The sequence below is a fragment of the Anthonomus grandis genome, chromosome 10, assembly GCF_022605725.1.
Source record: "Anthonomus grandis grandis chromosome 10, icAntGran1.3, whole genome shotgun sequence".
NCBI lineage: Eukaryota > Metazoa > Arthropoda > Insecta > Coleoptera > Curculionidae > Anthonomus > Anthonomus grandis.
The window spans coordinates 616,278-635,570 of NC_065555.1; the positions used below are offsets into that span (position 1 = coordinate 616,278).

The window sequence follows — 19,293 nt, forward strand, 5'->3', positions numbered from 1 at the left end:
CGTTGACACAACATGTTGGTTCAGGGCCTACCAGGCTGTTGCAAGTTGGATAGCCCATATTCTCTGCTTGGATTATCTCTAACCTATTTTGCGCTTCGGCGAGGTTCCCGAGATCCTCCCAGCAGCTTGGCACAGTTCTTGACTTAGTCTCGAACTGTTGTAGCAGCCTGGTCTCCTGTGAAAATTGCAAAGGTTTTGCCTCTTGGCAGCCCTTCTCTCATCGGTTGGACACAGGTTTGTATTCCTATTATGCTTGCCTGTAAATTTGTTGTTTCCAGGCCCAGGTTTAGCATGAGTTGTCTGCCCTGTTGTTCGTCCTCCACCATGCCTACAGCTACCCCGATCTTGGATCGTTTGGTTGCCGTGTGCCATACTGAACGTAACCTCTTTGCCTGAGCCTGTCCGCTTCTGCGTCCAGTGGTCCCCTTTTCTCTTTGATGACAAAAGGTTTGTCTAGGTATATGACCTTGGTTCTGTCTGTTCTTAGGGCCAGACGCTCAAGGTTCTGTATCTTGTCAAATAAGGCATTGTGCCGATCTTTCGATAGGATGGTTGCGCCATTTGACAGCAGTCTTTTCGCCCCCGATATAGCTTCAGCCCGTACCACTAAGTGTAGCGGGCTTAGTCCTATCAGGTTCTCTAGGGCAGCAGTCGGCGTTGTTGACATCGCTCCCAGACATGCTATTTGTTGTGTTTTGTTGAGTATCTGTATTACACTCTTCTAACCATTGTCGTGTACATCCAATGTACCATTTTTGGTGACAGTCCCCATGATCTACCGAACATTCTCTTATAAGAGTGGTTTTATTTGTAGCCTGGATTACATGCTTCTTGAAGCTGAGCTTTTTATCCAGGGTTATACCTAGATATTTGACCTCGTTTTCAACTCGCAGATTTTCTCCATAAAATTTTATGTTTCTAATGGGCTCTAGTTTCCTTCTTTTGGTAAAGGAAACCAGAGTAGTTTTTGTGGGATTTACCCTTAGTTGTTCTTCCTCACACCAGTGCTCGACAGTAGTCAGGGAGGGCTCTTTGCATTTTTTCGAATACATGAGCCTGACTACCCCCTCGTGTAAGGATGACTATATCGTCAGCATATCCTATAGCGAGGATAAGCTGCCTCTCCAGTGGTGTCAGCAAGCTGTCCGATACAAGGCGGTGACAGTACGCCTCCTTGCGGTGTTCCCCTGCACACTTTGACCTTAACCGTTGTGCTGTTGATATAGGTCTTAGGAGAGATGAAAACTCGACTCTTGGCCGGTTTTTCGGATATATTAGATACTGTCTTTTTAATGAGTCACATTTCAGAACAAGCATTTATTTCCTCATTATAGCCAGAATGTATAGGGAAGTGAATTTGTTGCCGGAAAACATTGACTTTTCTAAACTTTTTATTAAATTCATTTTAGAGTCAAATCAAAATATTTTTACATAGTCAATCTTTGTAATCTTTCTATTTTTAGTATCATAACTGAACATATATTATACGTGTTGTTCCAATTTTTTTTATTTGTCAATAGTTTATTTGAATTCCATAGTCCGGGAATTCCATAGTCCGGAATTCCATACTAGGGGTCACTACTCTACCACACTCTTGTCACAGACTTCTTTGAAGATCGGTTCGTCGACAAGTGACAGATAACTAATGTATAAACTGTCACGTGTCAAATTTGCCTTGACAAGTGACACAAAATAAAGCATTTTTCAATTGCCTGTATCAGTGGCGAAGCGTACGAGTAGACAAGGTAGACACTGTCTACCCAAAAATTATTCAGTTATTTGTCATTAATTTATCAATTATTTTACATAATTGTTGATTAAATTAAAAAAAAAATTAACACAGAACGTAGTCGCTCTCCTTACCATTATTATATAGCATCTAAACATGATTAATCCGAAGGCCTGACGCACCAATTAAAATAAAAATGCAGGGCTGACACCCAATTAATGTATACGAGACCCAGAAAGACACATTGATATTTGTCTTCCGAAATTTGGATCATCTACTAGTAGGTAATCACTAGTTATCGAACCGAATTATCAAAGTCTAATTACTAGTAATCGAACCAAATACGCATCAAGCAGTTGACAGAGGTCCGGTCGCATCAGTGTCTGCAAAATTTAACTCGCGGGAAAGAGCTTTTGTCTATCGAAGTCGACCAGCTATTTTATTATGCTGTTGACGGTTATTGTTTAGGGACACGGTTGATCTGGTCGGCTGCAATACATCTTTAGTTTTGTTTTGTTTTGATGAATCTGCATTTGGTGCGGGCGCGTGCTATAATTTATTTTTATATTTTTTATTATTATTTATTTATTTATTTTTGGGTGTATAAGAAAAGGTTTTTTTAGTGGATATTTTAGTGGTTATTTATGAACGACTGTTCGATATTAGGAATTGTATTTTAGTTGTGTTTTTTTGAAAGTAGTATTTATTTTTATCCATCTATCTCTTTATGCTAGTAGTAATTTTTTTTTCTTTTTTATATCACTACATAATTTTTCTCTTTGAGTTAATATTTAATGCGCTTTCATTCTCTAATTCATTAAAGTGAATAATATTGAATACACATTTTTTTCTAATTAACAATTTTTATTGATCGTCTACTGGAAAAAAAAGTTCACGCTTCGCCACTGGCCTGTACTTAAAACAATAGCAGTCCAAATATGCAGATGAATATTCAAAGAAAAAAAAAAGTTTCAAAATTAATTTAACCATAACCATATCATCTTGATTCGTCAAAGGTGAAAGGTAAAACGAAACGGTCGCGTATTAGATAGCAAAGTCCAAAAAAAGCGCATAATTACTAATAGTTCTAAATGTTTATGGTGTTTTCTACATACCTTCGGCTGGATTCATCACGCCGTCGTGCAAAAGGGTGGATATACAGCCTGCGGCACCTAAAACGATAAAATCAACTGATTGACATGTATAATAAATTATTTAAGGGATGAAAAACCGTCCAGAGGTTCCAATTTTATTCAGTTTTGTGCGTAAATATAGTGACGTGAAATTAATCGTCATTATTGTGCGTTTTTTGATGAGGAATTATTTCCATCAAAACAAGTTTTAAATCGATTGCAATAAAAATCAATAAACCTATTGTTTAAACCATCGTAGACTAAAACAGTCAGTCACACTACAACAATAGAAAAATATTTAATACCAATAGGTAATAAATTCTCTCGGGCAATTTTTATTTTATTTAAATTATTTATTAAAAAAAAAAGAAAATGAATCGTAGTTCTGGTTTTCAAGGATGAAATATCTGAAGTATCTTTAGCAAGTAATTTATTAGGAGCAAAAAAATATAAAATTGAACTTAATAACAAGTTAAAACAGCTAAATAAAATTTAATTATCACTCGAAAAATAAAGTATTGTGCATAAGAGAAATGTAACCCTAAAATTTTATTTATTTACGGAATCCATTTACAAAAGTGTCACATAGCATACCTATAAAAAAATGAACAACATATTGAGATCTACCAATCAAGTAGGAATGAAATAAATTAAATAATCTCCCTGAAAAACCATACTGAGTTAATTTATGCAGCAAAATATAGTGATCTATCCGATCAAAGGCTTTTTGGAAGTCGGTATAAATAACGTCGACTTGAGTATTAACATCAAGTGATTCACAGATATGGCTAGACAGACTAACTGTCAACAAAACGAAGGAAGTCCTATTCTCTTTGAGAAATACAGAGGGTACCAATGTCGAGAGTTCGGATGGGGTGAGATTCTTGGGTGTTCACTTAGATCCTACTATGATATTTGATAAGCATGTGGAGTTCATTGCAAATAAATTGGCAAAACAAATATTTCTTTTAAAACGCTTAAAAGGCACAGTAAATAAGGATGTTTTGTTAATGGTTTACCATGCGCTAATACAGTCCACCTGTCAAATTATGGTCTGTTGGCTTGGGGTCATGCACCTCAAGCTACGAGAATCTCTGGGGGTTGTTGAGGGTCTGGGTTTTCTGAGACGATGTGAGAGACTCTTTCAAAAAACTTAAAATTCTTACACCTCCATCACGGTATATCTTTAAATGTCTAATATATACAAAAAATAATTTACATAAATATACCCAGAGATCAGACATTCATACTCACAGCACTCGACAGGTAGATTTCCTGGAAATGCACTTTCTAAGACTCAATAAATCTCGTATCTCAACTACTTATTATGCCCCAAGCTTTTTTAATAAACTTCCTAATAATATTAAAGCTCTAAATGAAAAACTTTTTGCTGCCTCAGTAAAAAAATTAGTTGCTGATAGAGCCTCCTATAGCTTTGATGAGAATCTACAAGCTCAACTGTGAAAATTGGTGAAAATGAAACAAAAATAGGTTTTAGGAAATTGAAGTTGATATTGGAGTCTCCAAAATTTTAACTGTTTGTAAATTGTGATTATTTTATTTAGTATTTGTGAAATTGCATCTTGGGTGTTATTTTTTAAATATTTTAGATAAGGATTTTGCAATGTAAAACTTTAATAGTTTGTAAGTGAAATAGTTTTTTTAATATGTATTTATCTACTTTTTTTTCATAAGCATGAATAAACTTTACTTTAAGTCAGAAACCCCTTTTGGAACTCTCTTTTTTTGGTTTTGACACCAATTGCTACATTATTTATTTTATAAAGAAAAGCAATAGGGTTTCTTTGCTTAAAAAAAGTAATCTTCTGGCACTTATTGATATTAAGGGACATTCTATTCAAGTGGCACCAATCAAAGAACAAATTAAGGTCTTTTTGCAGGAGCACAGCATCGGAAAGGGATGTGATAGGCCTAAATAACTTCACATCATCAGCAAACATTAGCACGCACGACAATTTTCAAGTTTCCAAACTAAATCAATTAAAAAGAGGCAAAACAAAACAGGGCCTGAGTGAGAGCCCTGTGGCACCAAAATTTCAGAGGAACATGTACCTCCAAGATTAACAATCTGGGTTCTACCTCTAATGAATCCTGTGATTCAATGAAGAAGAGGCCCCACAATACCTAAAGCCCTAAGCTTCTGCAAGAGTACCCCCATGGTTAACCCGATCAAAAGCTTTGGAAAAATCTGTATATATTGAGTCAACCTGTGAAGTCCCTTCTCCAAGCAGCGGTAGAGGTAGTTGACATAGAGCACCAAATTAGCAAATCAGTAGATCTTTTATAAATCCAACTTGCTCAGGATTAAATAAAGATTTAAAACTCCAGGCAATCCTATCACTGAATTTTAGAAAATTCAAGATTTAAGTTGTAAGAATAATTAGGATCTGGCTTTTTCTCTAAAAACCTTTAAAATTGAGAGGTAAAACTGGAAGTTTACGATCATGGTTATGGTATTAGTCAGGCTAAAGCAATATTTACTTGAACAGAATGGTTACTCCTTACATGAGTTTTTTTCATGATTGGTATGATTAGTAATAACAGTAATTGTTTTATAAAATGCCAAATTCAAATTTATAAAAAAAATGTTTGGGGTACCTTAGTTTGAATATTTAATAATTTGTTCTAAGGGATTATTATAAATTCAATTTTTTATATTATGGAGGGCATTAGTGCAATGGCTCTTGGTGCATATTTAATAATAACAATACAGTTCTCTTGTTAACAGCATACAAAGAGAAATGTCTCATTAAATCCGTTTTATTAATAACAAACTGATAAGAAAAGATTCTTGAGGTCGCAATTATTTATTAAACAAGAGGTTTTTACCGTCGTTTAATGGCGATTGAGCGCGTGTTTTGAATAATTACAAATTTGTGTTCAATTATTCGATAAGTGGCAATTAAATTAAGTTAATTGCTTTGGCCGCTTGTGAAAACTATTATTAATCATCATGAAAAATCTTATCTCGGTTATCTATCGTATGTGAGCTGAATAACGTGAATTTTTAAATTAAATAATAAATGATGTTCTCATATGGGAGGCTTATATAGGATTTTTTATCAATAATCTTACATAAGCCCCCTCGTATTGTATTGCCATTAAGTCAACATTTTTATATTTAATTGAATAAGATTTTTAAAGTCCCAACATTTATAATAACCTCAGAAATTAGCCTGCGCACTTCTTGGCACAGTACCATAGCATTTAACCTTTCTGAAGTTATCCAGATTTCAGTAAAATCACAAAAAACCCAATTATAGTTAATCAAATAAAACCACTACTACTAAAGCAACACTGCTCATCATGGCTTTTATTTTAAAGGTCACCAACTTTTTTAAAATTATTCCTTGTATCGGGTGAGGTACCATTATACATCTAATATTTGAACCTGAATACAACACTTTTCGCATAATGAATTTTAATCAGCAACAAGGCTTTAAACTCGAAAATAGGTAAAACCCAATTTCACAATTGAATATGAGCAAACACAGTTTAATACTGGGAATAGATAATAGACAACAATACCTAATCCTCAATTGGGGGGAGCTTTATTTAATCCCAACTATATCATATTTATTTACAATATTTCCAAACCATAGACAAAAGAAATAAATAAAATGTAGGGAATCCTTCCTGTTACCCACAAGTGTGTTATTAACTATACCACTGATAACACCTATCTGAGATTTAAAAGTAAACATATTATTGTTAATTTGCAAAATCAACCGCTCACAGGATTTTACCCAAAGACAATAGAATTAGCGTCATGACACTCACCGTAACACAGAGTATGGTACTTGGTGCTCGGCATCATTTCTGTGAATGTACTTTTCAAAAACTCATAGGTGCTGAAATAGAGGGCGTGCGAGGGCCCGGCTCCCAATACCATGGCCCCCATACCCCTGATCGGCCGGAACATTCCCTCTTGTCTTACCATTTTGATGAAGGTTGCAGCTATACCGTCCGAGCCTGTTGTTGCCAACGATTGCATCCTTGTCTACAAAATATCTTGCTATTGAACTGTTCAAATTTATATTTAATAAATGCTTCAAAGAAACCGTCTTAACAGGTTGATACAAAAAATGGGACATGTCCTTGAAGGCCTTTAAATTATTATAAATAATGACAAGAATATTGATTAATTGCAGGTCTGCTTGATAAAACATTAAGACTGTCTCAAGTTAAAACGTGTTTTCAGGCAAGCTTTTGCCTCTAAGGCATTAAAAAATTGAATTATTTTTAAAGATAAACCTAACCTCACTGTTTTACCTGGCAGTTCGCCCTCCCTAATAGTTTACACTTACTTTAACGGAATCCAAGGGGTACATGACGCAGTGTTCCATGACCCCCGCAATAGCCCCTGCTATCATATGCGTTGAAACATTATCCGTGGGAAGAGTTTCATAATCGTCGGCGTTCATTTTCGTCTTTTTAGATTTGTGGCACAGTACGAAATTGATTCCCGGCGGTTACGGCACGCACTGATCGTGTTCTAATCCAAAACGACGAGACCGATACGCGAGAAGCCTTATCAAATTTTAAACGTGCGAAGTTTTCACGGGAAATTTTTATAATATACTTGCTACTCGCGACCACTTTCGCTCCGATATATCGCGGAAAATTTGCCCGAGTTACGGACTTAGTTACGTCAAACTGTCACTGTCATCTGATCGCCGTCACCTGTCAAATGTGACAGTGGACGTCACCGAAGTCCGTTTTACAAACAATCGGAAATTAATCACGATTTCCTTATGGGAAAATCGTTTTTCTTTAGTTTCCCGGGAAATTTTCAAATAAATTTTGCAAAACATTCCTCTATGACGTCAGCGGTATGCGTTAAGACTGACTTCCTGGTCACTGTCACTTGTCAAAGGTGACATTCCGCGGTTAACGTCATCGGAATACTCTTTATAAACACTTTTAGGCACCACTATAAATTAGGCATAGTCTGATTATATTAATGTGACATTTTTCATTAATAAATTTACTTGCCTAGGCTTTAATATGCCAAAATAACTAGTTTTTGACGTCACATGCCAGTACAGTTTGAAAATGACTTTTGCGTCGCTGTCACTTGACAAATATGACATTGACGTTTCTGTCACACCGAAAACGTCATTGGTATGTTTTGATTTGGTTATTTTATAGTTTCCCTATAAGAAAAAAAAACTAATAATAAAAGTATGTTTTCTTAATTATCACCCACTAAATAAAGAATGAAATACTTTAAGTAAAAGGTATCAGTCCTAAGCGCACAGACTCAGCAAATATTCATACATTCCGCATGTCTTTAGTATAAACCTTCGCCCATTCAACTAGTGCCCAATTAAAACGAAAAAAATGGGCAATTCGGGTCTGAAACAACATATAGAGACAGCTCAGAAAACTGGCGTGCTAAAAGTGTCTCCGGGAAAGCTGAACCAGTTCCCTCCGGGATTCAAACAGCTCGAGGGATGTCTTAGAACCTTGGACCTTTCAGACAACAAGTTTGTGGTACTCCCACCCGAAATCAGCAGATTTATGCAGCTAAAGCACCTAAATCTCAGCAAAAATAAACTGGCAAAGCTACCGGATTCAATTGGGGCCCTCACGAAACTAGAATCGTTTAATGCCAGCGAGAATATTTTAACTGGCTTGCCACGCACATTTTCCAATTTAATCCATTTAAAGCAAGTGAACTTAAGCGGGAATAAAATCAAAGAATTCCCCTTGGTGTTTTGCGGTCTGAAACATCTGGATGTACTGGATTTATCAGAGAACTGTATAAATATTATCCCAAGTGATGTGTCTGGATTGTATGTGACTGAACTAAACCTGAACCGTAATGAAATTTCATCGGTTTCCTCAGAAATTGCTTGCTGTCCCCGTTTGAAAATTTTAAGGCTAGAAGAGAACTGTTTGACTTTGGCAGCAGTTCCTCCGAAGTTACTGTCTGACAGTAAAGTGGCCAATTTAACATTAGAAGGGAATTTGTTTGAGATAAAAGAGTTGGCTAACTTGGAAGGGTATGATGCTTATATGGATAGATTTACTGCGGTTAAAAAGAAGTTATTTTAAAATGTGTCATAGGTTGTAATAAGGTAAAACACCAACTTTCTGTGTTATAAGACCAAAAAAAGAGTTCTTTTAATAGGGTAAGTTCATTCTTGGGTTATGCTTTGCGGCAGCCTATTCTCAGTTTAAATGTAAACTAAGTCTTTAATGCTTGGGTATGCAATTTATATATAAATGTATTATAATGTTAATCTAAAAAGCCTTAATGAAGTCAATTCAGTCACTTTTTAGGATTTCCTAAAAATTTAGAGTAACAATCAAAAATCATATCTTTTTAGGAGATTCCGAGCTTAAGCACTAAGGTTTCTTTATATGTAACTGTTTATCGAGGCTGTACATCTTTCATTTTGTATATTAACATAAACCTTTCGAGAACTATATAATATATTTTTATGTCACATTTTTCAGTACATAACATGTACTTCTATTTTGTAAGTTTTATGGATTTACAATGATTGCTTTCATCTGTATATATCGCCACTATATAGAATTTATTTATTTATTGTAATTTTATGTATATCGGTTCATTTTATACAATTTTATTTGGAAACTTATCGGTGTCATAGTCTAGACATGTGAATATGTATTTCGAACGGGTTAGGAACAGTGTGTGTACTTTTTTTTGTTAATAAACGTATTGCAATTTAGACGGGGGTTTTTATTCAATGTGAAAACGCAGATAACTCACTCTAAGGTATCAGAAATTCCATAACACCTTAAATATTATATGAAATAATTGGCGAATGCGTCGGGCATACGTTAACACCACACCTTTGGAAATCCTTTACTCAGTTCGTAGGAGTTGGTGAAGGCGCCGGGTATGTTTAAAATAGACTTCTCCCCTCCGCCTATTAAAGGAGCGCAGACTTATGCCTAATAGCAACGTGTAAGACAAAGAAGGGTACATTTGATACAAACAGGCAAAATTAATTTCGCTAGACGGAGCGAACAAATATGTGAGTAAACAAACGTTTTATAAATAGATGGGAAAAAAACCACGCGCTTTCATAATAGTAGACAAGGAGGAGCGTATTGTGCTCACATTTGGCGTATATACTGAATTATTTTTGAACGATTTTTATGAGTAGAAATTCGTGATGAGTACCGGACAAGGGAGCCAACAAGACGTGGCAATCTAGCGAGAAATTTTAAACAGTAGCCTGTGAGATAGCTTCTACTCTGTATACATAACCTCTACTTATCTGATATAAAGCTGTCATTTGTTAAAAGCGGTTCTAATGCCACTTGTCATATATACTACGTGATGTACTTATCATTTATACGGTTTTCATAAGCGAACATTTATCACAAATATATCGCTCATGGAATCCAGAAAATGATAATCTAGTGAGAATTGTTAAAAACTGACTTGCATACATAACCTCTACTCATCTGACAAATGGATGTCACTTGTCACAACAACGATGCTAATGTCACTTGTCATTTTAGTGATTTTTAACGAGCGCTAATTCATCACAAATATGATGAGTACGTTAACAATCTAGTGTAGTGAAACAAAAAAAAATAACAATAATTAGGTCTTTTATTAATTATAAATATAAAAAAAATCTACAAAATAATCAATTGGGCGAGGTTTAGGTCGTTTGCTTACAGAGAAACAAAATAATCTGTTCTTCCGCCTGTGCTTTTACTACATACATAACCTTGTTTGTCACTTGTCAAAAACGATGCTAATGTCACATCTGTCATTTATATACTACCGATCCTTTTTTCATAAAACCTTCACCCTTAAAGAGTGGTTTCGACCCCAATTTTAGATCGACTCGGAAGAGATTTATGGGCGAAGGGAGGACGGTTAAATGAAATGAAGATGTTAACACATCGTGCGAAGGCGCCACTCGACTGGCGCGATAAATTCCGGGAGTTCCCCCTCGCGCTGGATGAGGCCCCTTTTTGGGGCCAAAGCGGATTTACGACGACCCGGTTACGGGAAGTTTAGCGTCGATTTACGGCTGGTGAGTGAGTGAGTGAGTCGATGAGTTATCGGCCCCCGTTTTAATGTAATTAGTTGGTGCGCCAGTCCACGGCTAATGGACGATGAGAAATTAAAGGTTTTATAATGTTTAAAAATGGAGTTTCACTTATTGGCATGATGACTTCATTTTTTAATAAAACAAAATAAACTATTTGTTAATAACCAATCCATTTCCGCGACTGTTTTTTTAGGTAATAATTTTTAAGTGGTGGGGGAACAATACGTCACGCTTAGGCTACGGCCAAGCTTGCGACCTGGTCGCTGCGACAGAACGTTGCGATCCAGATGCTGTATTAAAAAACGTTGCGTGTAGCCGCGGTTATAAATCCGCGACAGCGTTTTTTTACTCCATTTCGAGTTCAAAGGTGGAAAATGATTTACTGTTGGCCATTATTGCGTTGAGGTATTTGAAGAAAAAGCAAAGGAAAACAATTTTATTTAACACACAGAGGTGTGATTTGTAACACCCGTTCTTTGGTTTTCTCAGCACTACTAAGTTCATCCTAGTTTTGTACTACAGTACTACTTATTTCGATCCACAGTTTCCCTTTTGATGTGTCTATTAGACACATCATTATTAGACAATTTCATTTATAAATAATTCAGTATCAAACATTTTTTTTTATTTCACCTTCCACGCGTATTCTCCAAACTCCACAGCTATCAACACATTGACATTGACCTATCCTGTTTTTCCATAGCCTGCTCTATTTACCAAAAAAAAAGAGCAGGCTATGGTTTTTTTTAATATTAAATGCCGCGTCGGGAAGCTAATATGAGCATCTACATTGAAAACAAACGGAGAGCGGCGTTTTCAAAATCAGTCGCAAGCCTGTCCACCTACGTACATAAGAATCGATGCATTACACAAGTGCGTCCGGATCGCGGCAACGTTTCTGTCGCAAGCTTGGCCGTAGCCTTATCTGTCATAGTTGTCAACCAAAAGAGTAACCGCAGTTTTTACCAATTCCACGCTGAAAATCGGCTTTGATCTATGATCATCGCATCACCTCCGCGGTGGCGCCAAACTGATGAACCGCCGCGGAACATGCGCACCGCCTGATCCGCGCCGCCAACGCGTTTCTCCATCTCTCCGCCGCCCGTCGCGGACGACGTCGGTCGGCGCGACGACGTAACGACGTCGCAGTTCACGATCGCATTCCGTCGGCGAAGGTCGTTCGTACGGTCGCCTCCTCGTGTCGTGCCGCGCGCGTCTTTTACTGCGTCGTACGAGAGTATCATTATTACTGTCGCGAACCGTTTTTTTTCTCTCTCTCTCTCTCTCTCGCCACTATTAACAAAATTAAAAAAATCCACTTTATTATTTTTATTAATATGATATTAACGGATGGAATCTTGTTGGACGAGTGACGCGTGGCAGCTAAGAGAAGAAACTCTACGTGTGACTTTTTCAGTGAAACTTTAAAGTTTTCCCGTTGCTTGTTTATTTATTTACGTTTCCAGATGATGATGATGACGAGCATGATCCTGCGTGTTTAATAATAATAATAATAATTCGAGTGGGGGCGGTGCGAGAGTGTGTCGAATATTATTTATATATATTTTTTTTTTGGTAGTTTTAATTGTTGCCTTATATATGAACAACGGTGGTTTGTATTCGGGCTACAGTCCCTTAGCGAAAATGAACTTGAACAATATGATGGAACCGTTGGCGGAAATGGAGGGCGGCGGATTCGAGCCGCAAACGAGGGCGAGATCCAACACGTGGCCGCTGCCCCGGCCGGAGAATTTCGTGGATCCGGAGGCGGCGGCGGCAGCAGCAGCAGGTGGGGGCGGCGGTGGTGCGGCGGCCGCGGCAACGGGGGTTGTCGAGGGAGGAGGCAACAAGTGTCCCGTGCCGGTTAGTTTTTGTTTTTGTTTTGATGTTGGTAGTTGTACATCTTATGGGGGGGTATTACGTCACAACTTTGTATATGTTATATCTATATTAAATGTATGTAGGCGAACGCCTTGGCATTCGGGCTCGCTTCGATAAGAACTGCGTAATACGTAATACGTTTAACGCGTTCCTATGCATGGAATGTTCCGCCGCCTTCAATTTTGACTGTTGATAATTATTATTGATTTTAATCGATTGTTAATCGTTTTTCGGGATTTTTTTTTAATGATGTTAATTACCCTCTTCTTTGATACTCATATACGACGTGAATTGCTTTGAAATACAACTTTAGCACATTGAACGTTTAGAGTAACACATATCTAGCATCTCTCAAACAATTACTAAGTTTACACGTGGCATTAATGCGAATTAAAGCAAAAACGATTTGGCGAAACGAAGTGTCCACATAAGGGTTTTAAGAAGTTGACGCTAATCAGCTGATTTTTATTGGCAATCTAAATGTTGTATTGATATATTACTTAAGTTGAGGAAATTGAGAAAAAATATATATTTATTAAAGAAAACTATTCTTTAAATTTTGTTGAAATTAAATTGAAATATTTTCTCCCCTTTTCGGTTTTTAAATTGTTGCTTGTTGGCAGCACTGAAAATTAACGCGAATTTGGATCTTCTTCCGTGTATATACGGAACTTAATGCGCTTTTCAGGGAGATCATCCACATATTCAAGACGTTTTAAAATAATGCGGATTAGGAACGCTAAAACGGTACACATGCGTTTTAACTTAATTCACTAATGCGCATTAACGGTTGTGTGTAAACATGGAAAATTATGTCAAATCGATCTTTCAATTTTTTGTAGAGTTACGTAGATCAAAATGGTATTTATCACTAATACACTATTCTATTGTAGAGGATCTATTTTATTATACAACTTATACTTTATAATATAAAGGTATCAAAAGACATAGTAGAAAGCACAACTAAGATTCTAACCCCAAAAAAAGGACATCTACGAATGACAAGACTGACATTGACATTAATGACAGAAGACTAAAAATACGTTTACAGGTGCTTGAGCAATTTAGGCTAACGATTTATTTACATTTAACCCAACGATTTTGCTTACTATATAGGGTACGGTCTATAGAACATTTTAAAATAGACAAATTTTTGCCCTAAAAAATCAAAAAAACTTCTTACTAAATGACGTCATTATCAAAACATTCTCTCCGATATGTCAATTTTGCACGAGGTTATACGGCAGTGTTGCCATACTCGACAAAAATAGATAAAGTTTAGGTAAAAGTCGGCAGTTATTAACAAAATTAATGGAAGGAATAAATTTAGGTTTTCACTTGGAAAACTTACATGTTGTAAGTGAATTTGAACCTCGAAAATCTTGTAAAAAGTTCAATTAATTAATTGGTAAGGATCCCTCATTTGATATATAAAATTTAAAAGTGTTCTCATTCGCCTACAAGTTACTATAAGCTCTTTGTATAAAAAAATCGACATGAAAGTAAAACTTTAAACAAAGTAAACCAACTTAACTTATAAAGAACGAAGAAAATAGCTTGACAATCCGGCAACGCTGTAGTGATTAGTTTGATTCTCCTGAATAAGTGATATGTCAAATGTAGGTATCTTATTGGCAACCCCGCCCTTATTAAAACTTATAGGTTATGTTAAACGTTACCTAAGCAGGTTTATAGAAAGCACCCTGAACCGCACATAAATCTATGAATTTCCATTATAAGTTTTCTGTGCATATACTTACCTTGATTCCTAATACTTCCATGGTCAACTTTCTTATTTTTATCACTTAATAGACAGCAAGGAAATAATGCCGTAAGAGACTTAACCTATTGTTCACTATGCTATCTATATATAAATTTTCCCTATATTCTTTAATTCCCTTGTGGCTCTATATATAAAACGAAACATAGCGCTTTTAACCCTGAATCTATTTAGGCTTACCATATAGACTATAAACACCGAAAAAAATCGACACTCACAACGTGGAAAAACACCATAACAAACGCACAATTTTCACAGTTCCACGGAAAGCAAATCTGGCCCGTATATACACACACACCTGTTTTAAAAAAAGGGCTTTTATTAGAGGCGCGTGCTTCGTGTCCCTTGACTAATTTACGGGGGGTTTTACGGCTTCTTTTATCGCTTTTAAATTGGTTTACAAAACGACGATCCGCTACTCTCTTCTCTCTCTCTCTCTCTCTCTCTCTGTTTATGTCTCGTCGGTCGGCAGAAGGAATTTATGCGGTGGGTTTTTTTTGCGCATTTTCGAGTTTATAACGGGCACACAGGAGGTATTTTATATCTGAAATGTCGCCTTAACTAGTCTAGTTAGTTCATTTCGTGGCAAAAATTATTTAAAAGATTGAAACTTGGGCAAATGTCACCTGTCAACAACGTCAAACAGTTAAATGTCAATGGATTCTTTTTTTGAACAGCTTTGCCAACTGTACAATAATTATTATGATCAAATTCGCAAATTTATATAAATAAATCATTTAAGAAGTAAATGATTTTTTTACATTGTTCCTGTTCCGTAAACAATCTTATTATGGCGAGACGTCTAAGCACACTCTTGGTATTTAAAAGTGTTGCCCATCTGCCTAATTTATTTAATTTAGAATTTTGTATTCAAATAAAGGTTCCGTAGGTACATAAATTCAGTCAAAACAAGCCGCTTATCGACAAATATAACATATTTTATTTAAATAAAATAATAATTATATCAATATAATGAGATGACGTATTATTGACATAAATGCGTTAATGTTTTTTTTTATCTTTGAGGTTATGTCATTACACTTTTGACAGGCATCACAAGAACCAGAAATCATAAAACGCCTCTTTATGTCCCGAACAAGTTAATTAACACCATCATAATAAAACGGTCTAATGTTACTTATCACGTTTCGACGAACGGCTAAGCGTAATTAACACATTATCGCTTTACTTTATTTTAGAATTATAAACCTCAAACTGTCAACATTGTCAACTGTCAAAGCGACTCGGTCATTTCGGCTTGTTTAAGGTTATAAAAGTGAACCTTTTGTGCCACAGTTGACGTCATCTTAATGCGAGTGAGCGTGATGGAGCTAGCTTGACCGGGTCAGTTTGACGCATCACATTAATTATTCCAATAAAAAAATAGTAAATGCGTTTAATAAACAGGATAAAATACACGTATCTTAGGCAGATGTATGCAAAATCGAGTCCAAAAGTGATGCAGTCAGCGGTTCTGTTAAACCATATCGAGGAGACCGTTGACCCCGTTATCTGTAATAATATTTTTTAACCTCTTTCGATCCGTCTTATAAGAATCAAAATAGAACAAGCGAGAGAAAAATTAATTCATGTAGCGCTATCTAGCGCGCACCAAAGCACCTTCGTTGACATTGACACTGTTCTGTTTTCCAGGTGCCAGTGTCGGGTTTACCGACGAAAAAGAACTCGAGTCGCCGAAACGCGTGGGGTAACTTGAGCTACGCCGACTTGATCACCCAAGCGATCACCACGTCACCGGATAAACGGTTGACCTTGTCGCAGATCTACGAGTGGATGGTCCAGAATGTCGCTTATTTTAAGGACAAGGGCGACAGTAACAGCTCTGCCGGTTGGAAGGTAAGTTATTTGACAACTGACAGGTGTCATGTGGTTACCACTAAAAAAAAACTCTATTGTACCAACGTAAATACTGATTGACGCAATAACCTTTGAAAAAGAAGTTATTTGACAACTGACAGGTGTCATGTGGTTACCACTAAAAAAAAACTGTATTGTACCAACCTAAATACTGATTGACGCAATAACCTTTGAAAAAGAAGTTATTTGACAACTGACAGGTGTCATGTGGTTACCACTAAAAAAAAACTGTATTATACCAACCTAAATACTGATTGACGCAATAACCTTTGAAAAAGAAGTTATTTGACAACTGACAGGTGTCATGTGGTTACCACTAAAAAAAAACTGTATTATACCAACCTAAATACTGATTGACGCAATAACCTTTGAAAAAGAAGTTATTTGACAACTGACAGGTGTCATGTGGTTACCACTAAAAAAAACTGTATTATATCAACCTAAATACTGATTGACGCAATAATCTTTGAAAAAGAAGTTATTTGACAACTGACAGGTGTCATGTGGTTACCCCTAAAAAAATTGTATTATACCAACCTAAATACTGATTGACGCAATAACCTTTGAAAAAGAAGTTATTTGACAACTGACAGGTGTCATGTGGTCACCACTAAAAAAAAACTGTATTATACCAACCTAAATACTGATTGACGCAATAACCTTTGAAAAAGAAGTTATTTGACAACTGACAGGTGTCATGTGGTCACCACTAAAAAAAAACTGTATTATACCAACCTAAATACTGATTGACGCAATAACCTTTGAAAAAGAAGTTATTTGACAACTGACAGGTGTCATGTGGTCACCACTAAAAAAAAACTGTATTATACCAACCTGAATACTGATTGACGCAATAACCTTTGAAAAAGAAGTTATTTGACAACTGACAGGTGTCATGTGGTTACCACTAAAAAAAACTGTATTATACCAACGTAAATACTGATTGACGCAATAACCTTTGAAAAAGAAGTTATTTGACAACTGACAGGTGTCATGTGGTTACCACTAAAAAAAACTGTATTATACCAACGTAAATACTGATTGACGCAATAACCTTTGAAAAAGAAGTTATTTGACAACTGACAGGTGTCATGTGGTTACCACTAAAAAAAACTGTATTATACCAACGTAAATACTGATTGACGCAATAACCTTTGAAAAAAAAGTTATTTGACAACTGACAGGTGTCATGTGGTTACCACTAAAAAAACTGTATTATACCAACCTAAATACTGATTGACGCAATAACCTTTGAAAAAGAAGTTATTTGACAACTGACAGGTGTCATGTGGTTACCACTAGAAAAAAACTGTATTATACCAACCTAAATACTGATTGAGGCAATAACCTTTGAAAAAGAAGTTATTTGACAACTGACAGGTGTCATGTGGTTACCACTAGAAAAAAACTGTATTATACCAACCTAAATACTGATTGAGGCAATAACCTTTGAAAAAGAAGTTATTTGACAACTGACAGGTGTCATGTGGTTACCACTAAAAAAAAACTGTATTATACCAACCTAAATACTGATTGAGGCAATAACCTTTGAAAAAGAAGTTATTTGACAACTGACAGGTGTCATGTGGTTACCACTAAAAAAAAACTGTATTATACCAACCTAAATACTGATTGACGCAATAACCTTTGAAAAATGTTAACCTTCCACTATTCGACGCAATTTCTCTCTCTGTCTCTCACTAGTTTATTAAATCCGGACTGCCAACTAAGTAGGAATTAATTACCCAACATTCCGCCGCATTCTTCGGATTGACTGAATATACATCGCGGGACGAGGGTGGGGAGGGAAGGTGGCATAACGTGGTAATGCGCTATAAATAGGGGCTACAGAAAATAACACAAAAAAAAAATGCTAAATCGTTAATTAAATACGCATACGCGAACACAATACATTATCAGTCGGTTTATAAGGTCAAATTTCAACATTCGGTTGACATTTCGTAACTAGTCAACCGCTGCTGGTGTCGGTTACTATATTATAGCCCCACGTGTCGCGTCGAACGCGGTCGCTGCCTCCGATTTTATTTTAATTTTTTTTTCTTTTTTTCTCATTCATTTAGTTTCGGTCGGCCTAATTTTTCTTACGCGATACGCACCTCTTTGTGGCGCCACCTATTAGTCTCATGCGAATTAATTAATTAAATAAGTCGAAGAGCAAGGAACGAGAGATGGCGCTGATAAATTTACGGTTATGTAGGTTAAAGGGCCATTTTGAATTGTCAATTTTATGTTTTGGATTTTGTGAGATTAGGACGTCTTCGGGCTCTTTTCGGTTAAATTATTTTGTCACTTCCTGTTATATCGAAAATATGGGACGTCCTAATCTTGAGGCCATACTTTGGTTCAACGGTTTCCAAGATCTAAGCAGTTCAATATTTTTTTTCCTTTTAACAGCTATAGAGCCAAAACTATTTAAGATAAACCTTTTCACCTCTCTCTTTTATGAGGCTAATGGTTACGAGGAGCGCAAAAGGTATTGTACGATCACACTCCGAACATTCCTGAATAATTTTTTTGTTTGTTGCTTAGTGCGCAAACTCCGTGCGCCCAAAAAAAATGGCGCTGCGACTCGATCCGTTTTAAGCCAATGAAAATGCCTCATTACAGAGTACTGTAACTGGGAGTTATCTTCTCATATTCTTAGTCTGTTTAAAATTAAAAAGAAGAAAGATGGCGTTGACAAATTTTTGGTTAGATAACGTCACTGAACCCACGTGACCAGAGCTGTTTTTGACATGAAAAACTGTAAAACTATAAACAAGGGTTGTTCGCACACTGTTTGCATAATTTTTTGCCTAT

The 19,293-nt window shown here is 36.2% G+C and overlaps 3 protein-coding genes across 5 annotated transcripts in view; 2 read left to right on the forward strand and 1 right to left on the reverse strand.

The window, feature by feature from the left end:
- The window catches only part of LOC126741562 (mitoferrin-1-like), a 30,715-nt gene extending 23,135 nt beyond the window's left edge, over nt 1-7,580 (reverse strand). Inside the window, exons 1-3 of one of the 2 annotated variants that reach the window (XR_007662225.1) lie at nt 7,191-7,580; nt 6,664-6,883; nt 2,845-2,901 (exon numbers count right to left, since the gene is read on the reverse strand). Coding sequence is in view for 1 of the 2 variants with exons in the window: in XM_050448029.1 (XP_050303986.1) it covers nt 2,845-2,901; nt 6,664-6,883; nt 7,191-7,307 (394 nt within the window). In the remaining variant the exon portion in view is untranslated. The remainder of the gene's footprint in view (nt 1-2,844; nt 2,902-6,663; nt 6,884-7,190) is intronic. The other variant, XM_050448029.1, reaches the window with a different exon arrangement.
- A 322-nt stretch (nt 7,581-7,902) lies between these two features.
- Nucleotides 7,903-9,587, forward strand: LOC126741563 (leucine-rich repeat-containing protein 57). The gene is made up of 2 exons (XM_050448030.1): nt 7,903-8,123; nt 8,181-9,587. The coding sequence occupies exon 2, from the start codon at nt 8,227-8,229 to the stop codon at nt 8,941-8,943; it is 717 nt and encodes a 238-aa protein (XP_050303987.1). The 5' UTR covers nt 7,903-8,123; nt 8,181-8,226; the 3' UTR covers nt 8,944-9,587.
- Nucleotides 9,588-12,026: 2,439 nt separating this feature from the next.
- Nucleotides 12,027-19,293, forward strand: part of LOC126741561 (forkhead box protein O-like) — a 146,837-nt gene continuing 139,570 nt past the window's right edge. Inside the window, exons 1-2 of one of the 2 annotated variants that reach the window (XM_050448028.1) lie at nt 12,027-12,797; nt 16,249-16,452. In XM_050448028.1, the coding sequence (XP_050303985.1) occupies nt 12,534-12,797; nt 16,249-16,452 (468 nt within the window). In that variant the 5' untranslated portion in view covers nt 12,027-12,533. The remainder of the gene's footprint in view (nt 12,798-16,248; nt 16,453-19,293) is intronic. The other variant, XM_050448027.1, reaches the window with a different exon arrangement.

Coding starts and splice junctions, on each gene's coding strand:
- LOC126741563 (XM_050448030.1), top strand. CDS start 8,227: ATGGGCAATTCGGGTCTGAAACAACATATAGAGACAGCTCAGAAAACT.